Source organism: Zootermopsis nevadensis, unplaced genomic scaffold (genome assembly GCF_977971745.1).
Source record: "Zootermopsis nevadensis isolate Lab colony 2312 unplaced genomic scaffold, Znev_1.0 Znev_ptg000007l, whole genome shotgun sequence".
Classification (NCBI taxonomy): domain Eukaryota; kingdom Metazoa; phylum Arthropoda; class Insecta; order Blattodea; family Termopsidae; genus Zootermopsis; species Zootermopsis nevadensis.
In genome coordinates, this window is record NW_028259139.1 from 5,348,856 (window position 1) to 5,367,648 (window position 18,793).

General features: G+C 42.0%; 1 protein-coding gene across 4 annotated transcripts in view; it reads right to left on the reverse strand.

Moving 5' to 3' along the window:
• LOC110828897 (serine/threonine-protein phosphatase 2A 56 kDa regulatory subunit epsilon isoform) overlaps window positions 1-18,793 on the reverse strand; it is a 43,676-nt gene that overhangs the window by 11,535 nt on the left and 13,348 nt on the right. The window contains exons 1-2 of one of the 4 annotated variants that reach the window (XM_022062073.2): window positions 14,682-14,926; window positions 10,586-10,630 (exon numbers count right to left, since the gene is read on the reverse strand). The exons of 1 other annotated variant lie outside the window; for it this stretch is intronic. In XM_022062073.2, coding sequence (XP_021917765.1) covers window positions 10,586-10,630; window positions 14,682-14,742 — 106 coding nt within the window. In that variant the 5' untranslated portion in view covers window positions 14,743-14,926. Of the gene's footprint in view, window positions 1-10,585; window positions 10,631-14,681; window positions 14,927-18,793 lie in introns of those variants that run through there. 2 more of the 4 variants (XM_022062054.2, XM_022062082.2) reach the window with 2 other exon arrangements.

Consider the following 18,793-nt stretch of genomic DNA (forward strand, 5'->3'; position numbering starts at 1 on the left):
AATCTGTGCTAATGACGTCATGACGTTATTGGAAAATGGAGGGGGGGGGCAAGGGGACCGATTCGTCTTCACACACGTTCAGCATCAAAACATTGGGCACTTTTTGCGAAAATCAATCTTAGTCTAACAATGCCGTGCGCGTTGTATTATTCCTTTTTTTATATTTCCACTGCAACCATAAAACTTTATCGAAAACGCGCTGAACTGGCATCACACAATTGCTTCTATAAATAATACCCCTTTTCAGCCCAGCCGAGTTGATTCATCTCGTGCCATTTTCGAGTCTAATTAGCCTCCTGAGAGCCGAGTGTCGGTGTCACACTGAACGAGTGTGTATTTTCTACAAAACTCAAACATGGAGTTGATCTACTGAAACCACGAGAGAGAGAAAGTTCTCAAGGCGATGACTACAAATATGGCTGTCTTCTAGGTTGCATCGCCTTCATCAACCAGGAAATAATAGCTCTGAAGACGGAGGCACCAAGGATCTCCGAAACTTTGGGAAACTTCTACCAGACATGAAACGCTACAACCCAGAAGACAACCATCTTCGAAGACAAAAATAGTGTCCCGTAGCTCAGCAATCAACGATGAAAAGATACATGTCTGAAGCCTTCAGGGCGACTGAGTACAATGAATTCTTCTCGGGCCACCAGCCGTGTCAGGCGGTTGGATGGAGAAAACGCCGGTGTTTTGAGAAACATCCTCGTTCTCTGAGTACTGAGATCCCGTCCGTGCTCTCTCTATACCTGACCAAGTTCCGTGTTATTGGCTGCACTTTAGCCTACAGAGACTAGTGTGCAGAGTGATGTGCCCTCTATTTGCAGCCCAGCTTTCCGACTGGATAACGTGTTCCTTACCGGGTACCAGACCAGCTCAATGTGAAAACCCCGTCTCTGTTGAAGTTCCCTGAGTTCCGTTCAACTTCAACCACTTCATCCACGAGGCGGTCCACATATATGGACAGGACTCCAGTAACTTCAACGGACTGGATGCAGCAGTAGCACCTTCAAGAGGCGAGACAAGTGCTCAAAATGTGTATTCAAGTAGGTTCACACCTCGCGTCCCAGCATAAAGTGGTACAGAAGTAGGGCTATTGCTGAATTAAATGTGAAAAACTACACGACCGCTTGTATCTTCGGTACTTTGCGATGTTGAAACGTCGACGTCATGTGGACTGAGATATGGTAGTTCGACTACACATGATAAATCGGAAGGAACGTGGCAGATCGTGGGCTATTTTAAAGTCAGCCCCAAACATATGACTGGAGATATTAAATAAAATCAGATAAAGTTCAACTATTCTGCCCACATTACAACTAGCAATCACACAAATTACGGACAGGTGCTTTATCGCCATATGAATACAATCGATCTAAACAAGATAACAATGAAACATGCCGTAACCATTGCGTCATGCTCACCAAAATCTGACTTCTATAAACAGCACCAGTGACGTCAGAGCTTCCCCAATCTTCATTTATCATCTCATATACTATTTCCTCTTCTCTGGCAACGTAACGTAACCCAACACAACCTAACCTAAGCTAACTCAAACCAACCTAACGTTGCCTTACGCAATTCATCCTAACCTAATTTAACCCCTCCTCCCTTATCCTCTCTTCACTGTTCTCAGCTCACGCTTTCTCTCCAAGCCCATCATCTCTTCCCCTCTGTTCACCGAAAAGCCTTCAAGGAATAAGACATTCACCGCAGATTACTTTAGAGATGACATTTGAAGGGGCATAGCGACGGCCGACACCTTCGAGAACTTTCGTCGCGACGTCATAACAGACCACACATATGTAGAATGGTCAAGAGTGTGGCAAATAGACGACGGTCGTCGCGACGCTAATCGCCTTACGCAGCCAAAGAATGATACATATGCAAATTTCAGCTGCCGGACCATCTCAGACGACGTAGAATAACAGACTCCGGGCGTCGTTAAGCCATTCGTCACTACGTCAGTACGGAGTACACTTGGCATCGCTAGTATCCTACATGGCCTAGGACGCAAGCTTCAAAACCGACGCCGATCGTCGCGAGGCTTATAATCGCGACGCCACCAGAGGACGACGTCTGTACGGAATTTGAACCTCAGGTAATTAGTCATATCAACGGAAAACCGACGCCGGACGTCGCGACGAAACAAAAGGCCATATTTTTCATCGGTGACACTCCACAATGCCTTTCAGAAGATTTTACAAAACAAACACCAAACGTCGCGGAGCGTCGCCTAGACACTCATAAGAGACGCCACATTAATGCTAAACTGCAAGGGATGCGTTTGGAATTTGAGTTGGAAAAACCGACGATATGCGCCGTGACGAAATTCGTCCCGACGCTCCCAAAATACGCCATTATACTGTAGCTTTTCAAGGAATCAGTTTGGAAATAGTTGGAAAACCGACGCCAGGCGTCGTAATACCATTCGTCGCGACGGCGCCACAAAATGAGATATTTATCATCGGTGACACTCCGAAATGCCTTTAGGAAGATGTTACAAAACCGACGTCGAGCTACGCGACGCCAGTCGTCGGGACGCTCAAGAGACGCCACACCAACGCTGGACTGCAAGGGATGCGTTTGGGATTTGAGTTGGAAACCCGACGCCAATCGTCCCGACGTGCCCAAAAGACGCCATTATACTGCAGGATTGAGTGGAATCAGTTCGGAAACTTCGTTGGAAAACCAACGCCAAGCGTTGCGACACCATTCGTCGCCACGACGCTCTGCATGTTGCATGGTACGAACCTCTGGATTAAAACCGGCGCTAAGCGTCGAGATATTCGCAGCGGTTCATCAATAGGACGCCAAATTTGAAACACTCGAACGTCGTTATGACATCGAGCACGCCGGTAGAAAACCGACGTAAGTATAGGCGTCCACCTTCGTGACAAAATACGCCAAATAAATCGACCGATAGAGCGTCGCTAAACCATTCTACGCATTATAAAAACGACGCCGACTTTGCAATGCAACCTAACCCAACATAACCTAACAACCTAACCTAACCTAACCCAATCTATCTCAACCTAACCTCTCTTCCGTTATGCTCTCTTAACTTCTCCTTCGCTCTCTTCCCTTATCCTCTCTGTTATCTCGTCACTGTTCCCTTTTCCTCTCATCTCGTCTCTTCTCCCGCATCTACTCTCTTTACTTCTCATTTTTCCACTGCAATCTTCATAACTCGTCTCCCCTCAACACTCACCTTCTCTCTTCACTTTCTTTTTACGTTCTCCTTTCTTCTCTTCTCAGTCCCTCTCTTTTGTCTTGCTTCCACCTCATATACCACACTCTCTTCTCTCGTCTTCTCTTCACTCATCTCCTGTCATTTCTTCTATACTCTCTTCTTCCTCTAAACTCTTATCACTACTATCATCCCCTTTTCCCTTATCCTCTATCTTCTTTCCTTTGTTCCCTTACGCCCTTTTCTCATCCCTACATTTCTTTTCCCGTCTTCACTCTTCTCGTCATACACAAGGCGGCGAGTAGGAACATGGCTGTCTTCTGGATTGTAGCGCCGTGTAGTCTGACAGCAATAATACCAAGACAACAATTGTAGACTACAACAGTAATAATAGTAATGATGATAATAATAATAATAATACGTCCATGACGGTCTTCTGAGTTGTGGCAGACTTGTAGGTTGGTACCTACGTCTCAGAGGAGCATACTGCTTTCACCTTCATGACATAACAACCTAGAAGACAACTACGGGCATCTTCACTGCCGTCACAATATCAAATTTCGGATAAAACGTATTTATTGTTCCTTATGGTCACGTGTCTACAACCTCATAGACGCAGACTTCTATTTTAAAAATAGACTGTCTATAGCACATAGTTAGGGTATCAAGTACTGGACGTTTCCGCACGTCTCTGTCCCGTTAATAGTTATTAATATGGAATGCAGGAAAAGACTCCTGAAGGACAAAAGCGAGCCGGGTATGTAGGCTACCAAGTGGTGTTCTGTGATAGCAAGTACAAACAATGCATTCAGTTATTGGATTGAAACTGAAACGAACATCAACACAAAAGAAATATCTCATTACCCACTGCACACGAATTCACTACAAACACTGAGGAAAACTTTAAACGTTTATATAAGCCTGATACTGCCCCATATACAGTAAAACAATATTCTCACCTTCAAAATATTCGTCATTCACGCAAGATCGCCCTAGAAAGGGGTTAATCCATAAAAATGCAATAAAACTAAACTACGATTTATCGACTTAGAACGCAACACTTCCGAGCAGTACACAACTTCCAATTCATATTTTCATATTAATGATCCGAGGAAACTAACATACATGCCATAGTCTCTGGAACTCGTAAAGTTAAATTATTTTGAAACACAAATATGCGACTCAAACAGGAATTAAAATCACGGTCTGTCTGAGCGGAGAACTGACTCGACCTTCACACACAAGGACCTCTTTGCGCAGGCGCACAGCCGTTTAAATACGCGAAAAAGAAACATCGTCTGACTCAATTCTCCGACAGATTTATAGCTTTATTGCGCCATTTCATTTTTGCATTCTTAGTATTTAAGTTTACATAGAATTTAGCATGTTAGCCGGGTCTCAGGTAACACACAGAGAATGAAGCATCATGTACATTGCTCCTACAACGGAAACATTTTAGAAAGGGGTGATGTTGTTGGACAACAATGAGCATGTCGCGGATTCAAATTCGAGTTAATTCTCCGCTCAGACAGAGTATACAAACTACTGAACCGACCACACAAACAGTAATTGCAATGAAGTCGTATCTAATACGTTCCAGACACGAATTCAACACACATTAACTCAATTCTGCATGCCAATTACATACTGGCAGTCTCAGGCAGGTCTACTCACAAACAAGGATTGTAACTGACCCACATGGCAAAACAAAGGACGAAGGCTGCACCAAGGACCTTGAATTTATCTGATTCTTTACAGTGGAGTCGCGAAGCATAAGTATTTGCGCCGCTTGCCAACGAAGCTAACCTATTGACGAAGCATCGATCTTTATCCTTTACTTTCGCTAATAAAGTCGCTGAAGTAACACGTTTCTGGATCCCGAACGTTAACGAAAATCATGTAATACATAAAAGAGATACAAATTAAAATAACAGTAGAAGAGACAGACTCAGAAGCCACAGAATCGCGTAGAAATACGATGCTATTTATTTTATTTTATTTAGTGTTCTGTCTGACGACAGGTCCATATGAACAGGATCCTTCCATCCTTTTCTCGGACTGGGACCTGTTCATATACGTTCTTGGCAGATGATCCAGAAGTGGTTTGCCATTGCCTTCTTCTGTGTGTGAATGGAGTAATTGTTGGGATGCCACGGAGGAAAACTCCGTGTTGCCTAGACCACGGCCTTGCCCAACACAAGTTATAAATTCGAACCCGAGACCCCAGGATTACAAGGCCAGCGTTCTAACCGCTAGACCGCCGTGGCTAAGATGCTATACCATTAATAAAAACGAAAGAAGATTCACAGCTGTGTAAAAAAAATATTCAGAACAAACTAGGAGGAGAAGACCAGAAGAAGGCAAAACAAATCTAACGCAAAAACTGAACCCAAAGTGAAAAGGGAGAAGGGAGAAAGTACTTTGCTTTGAGATCCACATATCTTATTTACTATACATCATGAGAGTCCAAAGAGTCAAAACGAAGAAAGAAAACCAAAATCAGAGGAGAATATAAGGCAAATATTTAACTTTCTCTTGAGTTCTGGGCCGGGATTAGACTCAAGGAACCGGTGCGTAGGTTAGGTTCTGACTGAACGCCGTTCTGGATAGGCAACTTCTCCACCTCTTGGGCTCCGAGGGTTGTCCAAGCTACGCGCTCGCTCGACAAACCATCTCGGACCACACGCCGATGCCCCGTTCTCATGTGGGAAATAACAAAGCCGAAGTCTCTGGTGTCACTGTACGAACCCTTCCTTTTGGCCTACAGATGACATACAGAGACTTAAAGGTAATTATGCTTTCGAATGGTATTAATTATTATTCATGTTCGTTGGCTGAAAATTTGTCTATTACTTGCAAAATAATTACGTTTATAGATTAATAAATAGTGTTGTCTATAATTTCTGCCAGTTTCCAATTTTACAAAAAAAATGCCTTAGCTATGTTAGAGGTCAGTTTCAGGTAACAGCTTGGCACTAATAAGGATTAAAAGCTCAAATTGCAACTCCTAAAATTCAATTACTACTTACTGGCACGTCCTCTTATGGCACTAATGACGTGAAACAGCTGAATAAGCATTCCTCGTTTCCAACGATTTCAAGAAGTATCCGAATTCACCACATAAAACGGATATACAAGCTTTCCGTTCTTCTCATCGGCGATACGCCAGGTTAATTTATGTTTATATTCTTATTTAAAGGCTTTTATGGTATCAGACACTTAAAAAAGAAACTGGTCATTCAACTTTAAAAAATGTAGCATTTACAGGTATTGAGATAAACCTGAAATTCTGGTCATGATGGAAGTTTCTAGGTAGAATCCGCCGTCCATTAGAAGTAACAAGCTGACTGCATCCAACTCTGACATCGTATGTAGGATTTTAGGTTCACACGTCGGTGAGTCCGAAGATGGCTGTCTTCTGGGTTGTTGCACCTTGAAGTCTGGTAAAGTTTACAAACGTTTCAGAGATGTTTACTGTCTCCATATTCTGGGCGATCGCCTTGATGATGGAGGCAGCAAACATCTCTGTAACATAGGTAAACGTTTGTACCAGACTATACGGCGCTGCAACCCAGAAGACAGCCATCTTCGGACTCACCGACGTGTGAACCGAAATCCAGTAAGAATCATTGATCTAATGTCACTGAATTTGGTCGACATCTACTTAAAAACCAGGATGTTCGTTATCGTTTTCACAAGAGTTCGCCACTGGACCTTATTCGTACCCAATCAACATCCTTACATACAATTTCTTTAAGACTCATTTTAAAATTATCATTCCTTGGTCTTGCAAATGGTCTCATTTCAAGCCACTCTATTTAAATTGTCTATGCGTATCGTTTCTCTTTATGCCAATGGCTGATATACTATGAGGAGAATGTTTACGACTGTGTTATGCATAAATTATAATCACGGCCACCGTGTACCTGTCAAAGGATTTCAGACCTTAATGGGTTAATGTCCGTATCACTACGTGTATGTGTAATTCTTATATTGTTATAACCGTTGGCACTACAATGTTGTTAAGGGATTTTCGGTCTTATGGTTTGAACAGCCAGCCGTAAGACCACTGTCTCCTGGCAAACAATCGTAATCAATTTTTTTTAGTAAGTGTAGTTCTTGGCGGTCATTCGTAACATATGCGGAAATTTATTTTACAGGTAAACATGGTTCCCAGTTGTTTTTAAACAAAATAGCGGATGCCCGTGATTCTCACTGTTAACACCCGAATCTGAAAATTTTACACTGCATTATATCACCAGATTGGGAAGAGTTTGGGGTCGCAACCGCTAGGTAGCTCTGGAAGCGCGGACTGTGTAAAGGTCGACTGACGCTCCTAAGCAGACGGCGGGTCGCCTAGCTTCGCCGCCGACGCCCTTTCTGAAGGGAAGGGAAGGGCAAGCCAACAGCAGCCTCTGGGCTGTGCTGGAATCAATAACTGAAGTACTGTACTGTACCTTAGGGCAAGCACCAGCATTCCAAAGCACATGAACGACAGCGTTGTAGCATTTCGTCCGTCGAGGAAGGCGGTAGGCGCTGGGCTGGGCCCTGCGCCACAGTGTGACTCGGAGGTTTTAGTCGTCTCATTTGTTAATCGGTCAGTCACGATTCCTACAAATTATTAACAGTTTTCCATATTACTAACGTTCATAATCAGATAACAGGTAATATTTTTTGACTCTAAGAATTTCCACGTAAGACGACTTCAGAGGCAACGCGGTCTGAGGCTTGGTCTGGGGTTGTGAACACTGTAATCGTCAGATCGAAACCCCACTCGAGGCATGCATTTTTCTCTGCGTCTTCCTGTGCTGTGTGTAGAAAGAAGCTTTGCAACAGGTAGTACCCCGTTCAAATGCCGGAAGGAGAGAGTAGCCTGATGTAAACTAATCCTTAAATGTCTCATGAAACACATTTTTTCTGCAGAAAATATGTGGTCTCTTCTGCAATAGCATCGTGAACATGCAGAGGCTTCAAAACAGATAATTCTAGTAAAATTATTTACATCTGTAACACAGCGAGCCGTACAATATAAATGTTACTGGCATCAATAGGATATACTTTACATATAATTTCTGACAAAGGAATGATCACTACGTCTGGCTGCTGAGGATACAAAAAGGATGGTGATGGACCATAAGGATGGTGGACACTGACCGTGGCTTCCAGTTTCTCATTCACTGTTAAAATGCATCCTGGCCACCAAACATTCTCATACTCACGTCACAAAACCTCTGGCGTCGAGTGCCATATCCTCTTACAACTAAGTGCCACAGCATTCTTCAGACTCTGCCGGGGTGCAAAGATTCTTCACAATTAATTTACTTTCTCGTACTAGCATAAAACATGAAGATTCCTTCCGCTGCTATAACAACTCTTCCTTATTCCAAACAGAATTAACAAATTTACGGGGCTCAAAACGTAACATATTACCCCGTGCATCGATCGATTGCGCTGGAATATGATCGATCGCTAACGATTTATACGTTTTAAACTTGTCAACAGCAATGTAAATCTCAAAACAATTACATTTAATTAGTCTGCCTAACACTATGTGCATCCAATAGCTGATAAAATTAATTTTTCCAACTATTCAGAATAATGCGGGTATCTGCCAGCAGTTCATCAATTTTCACCTAATTCGACCAAGGAGATAGATGTCTCTAGTAATACTGAGGTCATGCACTAACCAAGGACATGAAAACCTCTGAAAGGGCCGACACAATGTCACCGCCGAATTTTTCATTTGCGTGTTCTGATAACTGAACTGCTGTTTAAAATTAAATTCCATACAAAATTACAATCCCTGGTTCATACCGCTTCATTTTAACCACTTTGTTCCAACGAAAATATTTCTAATCCCTCTTCGAACACAGGAATGGTATCAGCCCGCTCCCACTTCCGGACGTTCTGTTGTTTCACGGCTTTGGCCAGATAAAAATAGTGCAGCTCGACCTGCCCGGGGTCAACCAGCCCGCGTAGACCCTCGTCGTTCGTGTGTACGTATTTTAAATTCTCGCTTCGGGGCACGAATCACATTCACTTCTGATAATGTCAAAATTAATTAATCATGGAATCGGATGTTGCAACAAACCACTGAAAAGTTCAATGAATTTCAACGTAAAATAAAGTTGCCTCCGCACTCCACTGAGGCGCTTGTGGGAGGAGTAACGAGCAATGGTTGCCACGATCCTGGTCTTCTACGCTGTGACGCCAAAATAGAGGACTGTTTCACTTTGAAACGTTGGTATCTACCTAAAAATCCACACTACGCTACAGCTCAGAACATCAACTTCTTCACCGCCGTCAAATGTCATGTAGCCTGATGCATCACTTTTCCACTAATGACTCGATAGTCAGGAACTTTGCCTTTTACGGAACCGAAAGTTTCGCTGTCCACAAGAGGCCCCCACTGGTCACTATGTATCCGGTCTCTTATCTGAAATCGTACCCAAGTAGATTCTTTCTTCCACCTTTTACCAAACGGCATTTTGTATTACTCATCTCCGTGAGTGCTACATGCCCCGCCCATCTATCCTCCTCGATTGGACGGTCGCAGTAATATTTGGCTACACTCATGTTGCTCTTTTATTTTGTTCCTGTCTCTTTGAACTCGGCACCCTGTTCACGAACACCCTCGTGCAAGCAGTGATGCCTGCTTGTGTTGTAATTCCTTCTGAAACGATGACTCAATCACGCGTATGACTGATCCCGAACTACGTCAAAGTATGAGACGGATATGTGAGGGGCAAGGGGGGGAAGACGCAAGGCGCCTTATGCGCTATCGCATCCCCTCCGTCCGCGTACCTGGGGTACTTCGCCACAAACGTGCTGTAAACAAAGCACGGAGATATTTTGTGACAAGTACGTCTTCGGTTCTGAGAACTGGACTGGCGGTGGCGAGTGAAGCACTTTTCAAAGCGAGAGCTATTTTATATGTTCATGGCTCCTCCTCCCCCCATGTGGAAAAAGTCTCTGAAAAGTTAGTTTGTGTAACCAGACGAACCACTTGCGCAAAATCATACATTTGGTAACACGGCAGTTAAATGACCCACACACTCCTGGGCGAGGTGTGAGTTCGCATTGTTTTGACATGAATTTTTAGCTCAATATTTAATTTACAAATTAAAAAAGTTTAATTTTACATCTGAAGAGTGTTTTGGAAATTCCTTACATGGCTGTCTTCTAGGTTATAGCCTGCGTAGTCTGGTAGACTTTTAAAAATGTTTCGGAGGTCCTTGCTGCCGCTATCATCAGGGCGACTCTGAAACGTAGGTAAACTTCTGCCGGTTTACACGGAGCTACAACCCATGACAGCCATATTTGTACTCACCACCGTAAGAACCTCAAATCCTACCTTGGAAATTACTCGTTCTCAAAATCAGAATGTCTACTTACGTGCTACAAAGGACGTCAACACTATTACGCCAATGTCCCACTCACCTAAAAGAGAAAAAAACAACATAAGTCACGGTTCAAGCACAGCTTTCAAAAAGTCAAATTTCAAGGATGCAAATGTTTAAAGCAACTAATATTGTAAAATGAATCGAGAGCTATCAAATCTAATGGAAGCGGTGATGATTGTGAAAATGGTCTAAACTAGCCGAAAATAATGAACAGAAACATACGAAAGACGGAAAATAACCGCTAATAATCAACGCACTATCCACCAGTCTTTGACAAGAACGGTCTAAAACACCATCATTCTGTATACACGAAAACTGATAAAAGTTCATGTTGCAATATGACATCGATTATCATTATCATCCTTAATACAGCAGCCGTCACGAAACTCCATGCATCAGGGAAATGGAATCCCCCCCCACCCTCCTCAGAAGCTCCAAGTCGCCAGTACAGCGTACTGCTACGTACGCTACAAGTTTTGAGCTGTCTTCACTCACTTTGGCTGCTCTGTTAGCGCTGCAATGCTCGATCATAATAATCGATTCTCATACCAATGTCGCCTTTTCAAATTCCTACGTTATACAGCGTTCAATAACCGTGGAGGATGGCAAACTCAAAAAGTGAAAGGTGGTCGGTCATGATATAATTCAACGTACCATCACGGCATTCGTCTTAAAGAACTCCGGAAAACCACGAAGTACTTCCGTCAGGATTCGAACCGGAAACGTTCTGAATACAAGTCTACACCAATGTCGGTACACCAGTCTGTTTTGGTATCTAAATGTTTAACACGTCTATGTTTTAGCACGTTAAGTCCTGTGAATAACAAAATAAATAGACAAAATTAGCTGCGATGTGCTATGTGATCGTAATCCTGAAGATAACATACTTTTCAAAGCTACAGGCTACTACAGGCCACTTCTTCAGTATGTTACAGCAAAGTAACACACATTGCGTAAACTTTGTGCTCGTTATCTACAACGAACAGCCTCTCTCTGTCGATATCTCGATCACAGGAGAGCTCATATTTGTTTTTCTGAAATGCTGTGAGAGTATTTGCTTAGGGAAGCCGTGGAATCAAAAGGTATAGTCACTTTGTCAGTAATTTGTTCCCTGCAAGATCCACGGACTTGATGCCTCGATAGTAAGCATGGTCCCAAGATTAACTTCATTTATCACATACAGACTCTCGAATTCGAACCAGGAACTTGCTAGTGTCAAATCACTCGGCCTCAACTGATTCCGTGCCAATGGACAACCCTGCTCCAAATCAAGAGATACAGGACAAAAGATTACAACACGAACATGGATCTAAAACCGTTATTAGTACGAACTCGGCCTTGAAATTTTACTTTCGTTAATTACTCGTGTCCACGGCTAGTCAAGTATGCAAGACCTATCAGTAAACAAGGATAACTCACACAGCCTAATTGAATAATCTATACCAATCCAAAGGAGAAACTTACGAGTCTCGTAAATCTACTTCCACGCTGAAAGAGAACAGAACAACGAAGTGTCACACAGTTAACGTGTAATTAGCCCATCATTGTAATGTACGTTTACGCCAACAACAATGCCGGGAATTGTAAAACTGAAAACATTCCCGTCTCTTACCATCTTCCCACCCACGCTCAAAAGTTTCCGAGTTCCCCCCCCCCCCTCAGGCTATGTAGTCAAAAATTTGTATGTGCGATCCCACACCGCCCCTGATATGATGATAATGATGAGTCTTGAGTTATTGAAAAAACGTCGTAAAATCAATAATAAATAAATAAGAATATCACGAATGAACTCCAGGATCTCTAGAATGAGCCGAATAATGGACTGTCCTTATATTAGCATTGTTTACACTCAAGCAGTAACAAATTAATTGCTTTCTGTTTTTAATTAGACACAATCCATATTTTAACTTACGCTCACGATCGCCTGCTCGAGGCTTCTTTCACAACAGAGCCATTTGAATTCGTAAGCAATTCGTCATCACTTATTACAAAAGTTGTACCATTCACCAACGGATGTTGCGGTCTCCCATGGCGCTGCAGGCGGATTACACTTCCGGTGTAACCAACCCCTTTCTTACGCTTCACACAACACATTCAGCGAGTGTGATCACTCGACATTTATAAACAATTCTTTCATTTTTTCTTTGTTACTTACAAGACAGTTAAGTAAAAATGTCTTGTGCTATTTACTCTATATAAAAATCGGTGATAAATAAACCTCAAATTAAGTGAGTGGTATCCACGATTACAGTATCCATAAACCTTTATACATTTTGAATAAAAAACTAAAGAACTTTTGCAACATAATCTGAAACGTCACATCACGTAACATTACGGCAACCATCGCACCAGACCTAGATCGACGCAAGTTCGGAACTTTTAAGGAAGTAGCAGCCAGAAGAAGAAATATTGCAGCGAAGTCAATTCCAGTTGGAAACAAGGCTGGCTTCGTCGGCTTTTCGTGTTGACAAGGGCAAAGCAAAACATCTGGAACGTATCTCAGGCTGTGAAATTCAACAGTACCGATCGATCGACGTGCATTCTACAAGCGACGTTTCTGCCGAGCTGAATTTTACATTACAGACCACGGAAACAAAAATAAAAAGTCGCGAGTGTATGTCTCTTGGTCGACTTTGAGAAATAAAGGAACACGGAATGAGGCAATGAGGGCTCAAACTGACAGGCCTCGAATTTTGATTTAATATACGAATAATAACGCATCGGTGGATTGCTTTTCGTATGACTCTTCCATTTCAACAGTTCTTAAAGAGAAGGCATTGACTCAGACAGAACTGTTTGAAACAAGTTACAAGGAATGAAATGTTTCACGGTGTAGTTCAGATCAGTTCGGCCTGACGAGCACACAAGCTTATTCAATCATCTACGTATCTTGTGCAGATCTTGGAAATTTCAAATAATTCCTTTCTGGAAAAAACACGATCGTGTACATTGTTTAACATTTCATTTAATAACTCAATCGTTTTGAGATTCTTCTCAGACACTCCATATATTATTAATTTACAGTGCAATGTGAGTTCCAAATGAATATATCACCAAAAAAAACTACAGCTGGAATTAACTAACAGTTAGAAATATAACAGCCAGCAAGAGGCGAAGAGTGGCTACTAACATCCGCCACTGCATTAATCTGTTGTGTTTACGTCAATAAATGGCACAACTAAGTTACTTTAAAATGCCTTCGTCAGTCGTCAACTAGTTGAGGCATGTGGCATTGAACAAGGTGTAAAGCTGGTTTTTCCTAGGCTGACTGTCCGTTCTAGAAAGCGCACGAAATTGATAAGAACTGGATCACGGGAGGAGGGAAAAATCACAATAAATAAAGACACTGAATTCAACGACTCACGCTCCTCTGCAGGTGGCCCTACGTAAAAGAGTGCGTTCAATCGCACACCTCTCTATAATAAGCTCCTTGGCCCCGGCAAATGTCATGTTACCACAGTTTAACTTCTCCGTGCACTTAAAATTCTGCTGGAAAGGAAAAATATATCCAAAGTCTGAAGTTACTACACTCATCGTCTTTCTATTATGAAAAAAAAAACTTTTTATGCATCTTATGTTCACAATCTTGATCTAACTTCAACAGAAATGAAGTTTTATGTCACAAAGAGTGATGGAAAAATAAATTATCCCAGTGTCAAAATGTTCATGAAAGTTTTAATTCTTCTGAGCGTATTTCAGTGCAATACGAAAATGTTTTACGAAAGGTCATTTGCCTTCTCTTCTCGAAATAGTATTCAAAATTTTGTAGGCATTCATGGTGACGGATGTACGTAGTCCTATAAGCTTTCGACTCGATTCGATATAGCATTGTAACGAAGCCTAGCGGGGGGGGGGGGGGGGTAAGGAGGAGAAAAAGGTACGATCAGGGTCGTGTCCACTTTGTTTTTACACGCGCTCAACTCAGTGAGGTATTAGCTGACAGTTAACAGTCTAGTCGCTTGCTTACATAACAAGTGTTAAGTTCTTCCATAATAATAATAATAATAACAACAACAAAAAACGTGATTCAGAAATTTCTGTAAAAAGGCGAATAGATGGAATAACAACAACAATAATAACACACATACCGTATTTATAACTGTATGCAACAGAAATGTTGGCTCGAGTGAGATCTGATCCTCTGATCATCTGCGCAGGAGACCATGGGCTTAGCACTTTATCGTTGGACCAAAGACTTACATTACCGAGATACAACACAAAACAACACAAGACTTGTAGTACAGAAACTGTGTCCGTAGCTTCTTTTCACCAGCATCACTGACTTTGATCTGACGAGGCGCACTCAAAGCCCACATGCAGTTCAGTGTTTCTACTTCAGACGAGAGAATACCCTCCTGAATCCGATTTTGCTCCCCGTGTTTGTGACGTCACACGGCCAACACATGACGTCAATTGAAGCAGCGATCCATTACACAGCAATAAAATTACTACAGGCCGGGTATTCGTCCGTGTTTATTAAAAAGGAAACTTCGTGTAAAGCTGAAACCAGGCGATGGCACACACGACTTCCACAATGCGAGGGTTCAAAAATTGTTTTTCAGGCTGAGTTTATGCTGGTAACTTTTCTAAATATTCACCTCTAAGCACTCTTTGGAATTACTTACATCTAACAAGCTGCTGTCACAGAACGACAGAGCACAACAAATACAAATGACCACAAAGACACAGAAGACCAAGACGCAAAGAACTAAATGGACCAGAACAGAATCTGAGAACCAGAAGAAATGTTTGCGAGCCTCAATAAATCGTAAAAAGTTTTTCTTATTTTGAATTTATTCACAGCTGCAGTATGCAAGGATTGTTACAGAAGTCTGGTGTAAAATATGGCAAGAACATCGTCATCTAATGGAAAATATACACACCAGCGATACTCGACGTTTCCAACACCGCCAACCACGAATAATTACGTCATGCATTTTAACTGAATAGAATAAAGCCTAACTAAACTACAGATCAGAACATATAACTGCTTCCGTCACTTTCACTCCAACGTATGAGTAAAAAAAAAAGTTACGTAGAATGCGTAGAACTTACGTTCTACCAAGTACAATGTACTCAACTCGCGGACCCCTGGTTGACAAACACTGCTCTACGCTACGCATTGCATTACTGGGTACTGATTATATCATAAAGTCACGCCATCGTTTGAACAAATGGCATATCGATAACTTTTATACTGAACATTTCCATCAATGCAAGAAATTCAGTGAATACCTTGGCGTATAAACCCCTTACCTGTAAGACACAGATACAAATTTAAACAGTCTATCACAAACTCATTTGCATGTCAAACATTCGCGGCATACAAACAGCGTGCTTAATCTAATTTAAACTTGTAACGTAACTCGATTAAAAGTATTCAGTTTGCTCTTACGTTGACCCGAAAGAAAATGTTTGATGTTCATAAATCTCGCACGTCTAAAGAAACTAGTTCACAGACCAGCGGCACCTTTAAAGACATGTTCAGATCGAGCTCTGAGACCCTTCATTTGTCCAAATCTGTTACTTGGACACACTTGAAAATACAGCCATGCCCCGTTGTGGTGAGTTACGATGACGTACTTTCATTTTCCAAAATAACGCACAACGAAGGTGATTAAAGATTATTACGTGACAGGTAAAGAGCTTTTAGAACACTGGGTTCCTAATGTTTACCCGAAAAAAAACGTATAATTCACCAAGCGTCATTAATCTTTCGTTGATATCGACGGAGTCTGAAAACATCTGAAAATGGACACACTGAATGCATGCATATTTGGAACATGCCGACCACTTGGGATTGCTACTTTACTTTCAGTGAGTTTGCCTTTCTGTCCACGAGACCAAATAAACAGAATGCAAAATATTTCAAGAAGAAGTTATTTATCATTATCTTATTTGGCGCTCTGTAAGCGACTTTTGTACAACCGTCTCTCCCTCTCTCACTCAATTCAAAAGATGTGATCCAATTTACTTATGCTTACATCATAACAGCTTAACAGAAGTGTCTTACAAGTGCAAATGAGCGATTATACTGATAATCAACTACGCATACTACATCTTATTTATTGACTTGTCTCGCACCGCACTACCCGTTGAATAACGCATTCAGGACTTCGCCCAAAAGAGAAAACTCCTCAAAACCAAATCCTTTCAAGTTCACTTAGGAATGAGATGCCAGTTTATCCCCTTCGACCATTATGCACAAGAATCATTGTATGCTTTCCCACACGCCTGCTGCAAGTGTCACGAAACAACGATAATGTCGTAAAACCACGATTCTTTACGATTCAGTACGACATTCGCTGTTCAGAACCCACGAAAGGGTTTCAATGTCGCCTCTGATCCATGTCCTGCAACATTCGCCGACACCAAGTTGGAGCCAATGTCGGAAACAGCACTACAAGCGTTTTCTCAAAATTGCATACATACTCAATTTAATTTCACGTAAAAACCTTACGAAGAACAAACTCCCAACTGAAAAACAAATTGAAGCATTTCGGACGCCCATAGTCGCTGCGGCCAACGTACGTACGTCAGTCACATCTTATCCCAGAACGCTTCAAAAACAAGGTCGTTTAATATAAACTCCATTCCTGGAACAAACGTCGAAACGTCACTGAGTCTGATGACGACAGCAGGTCCTTAAAATACCACGCCAGTGTCTGAACAAGTGACTGGTTCCTCAGCTCAGTTCGGCGTCTCTCCAAATTCCGAAGACTCGACCGACGGTCGAGGTTTCAGGAAGAGTTTCAGCGCCCTCCGCCGTCGTGCACCCAACACGGCTGACGCACGCAGCGGTCTAAACTGACTCCCCGTATTGGACGACGGATGGAGTGCGGCCCAACGGGACAAAAATATCCCCTGGTGACGACCAAGCACATTCTCCGTCCGTCCGTCCGATCATTAATGCAGAAACACAGAGTGGAGGAAACTCGAAGATATTTCAGAGTTGCGTTACCTAACTTCCGGTGTGAAGTTTAACGCGACTTCATTTTCTGACATGGACCTTGTTTCCCTGGCCAGATCAGACCATCAATGGAGCACAGCGTAATTATTTTTGTCGATAATATTGTATAACACGAACACACACAACTACCATATCCTGGAAAACGTCAAGAATAGATAACAAACGCTATTTTCAGTAACGAACTAATCACAAAATTTGTGGGATTTCCTTTAAGTCAGCGACATGAATATCGATATCGCAACATTTAAATTCCCTTGACATCGGAACTTCAATTTTTGGTTCTCAATTATTTCCCTCGTTTTTCACGACTTAAATTTTCAATTAAATATGCTCCAGCGTATTATCATGGAGTTGCTATCTTACGTGTACAATTTTAACTATTCAGTATACACAGTATCACCTAAAGAACGAATTTTGCGGAAGACTTTTTTGTTTTGGTGAAACACAACTTGGGAGAATTTCACAGATCACTCTCTTACCCAACTGTTCACTGTTGGAGCAAACTTAATCAAAATGGCGGAAACTCGGAACTACACACCGAATGAATAAAAAAATCAATACTAATGGAGAGTCATTCACTGTTATTACACAATACACTAAAACAGCCTGTTCAAGAGATCTTCAAAGTCGTATTGTAACAGAGTATTAAATTTCCAACAAGGTCTACACTCAATTATTTCCTCTTAGCCGCTGCCATCTTACGCTGAAGCAACCTACGTGTTTGTTTTAGCGTATTTTCATAAAATTATATCACGACAATTCACGGTGTTACGTAGCGTGCCATTAAAATCGTCAGATCTAAATTAAAACAGTTCAACAGTTTTTCTCCCAAATAAACTAACCGGTTTAGCCCCTCTCGAGCTGTTTCATGTACACGGAGAGATGGGCGGATCAATACGTGCTGAAAAGAATTGCAAACGCTCCCCAAACAAACAACGCGCGTCTGCAATGGACGTTTCATTTCTCTGCCTCTGCTTAACCTATTACAATTCCCATTTCATCGCCCTATAAAAGTCCAACAAAATCCACTCTACCTAAGAATAAGCGAGATCTTTTGTCTTTGCGAAATGTTTCGTGTTCTCAACCAGTGAATATGGATGGCCAAGCGAAGCGAAGTCTTGGCTTCCTTTTGCCGTCGAACCTACTCACACGTCTCAGAAAAGTCACTAACTTTAATTTATTTGTTTCTTAAAATTACGCAGGAACTGGTTAGTGTCTGCGTGAGACATC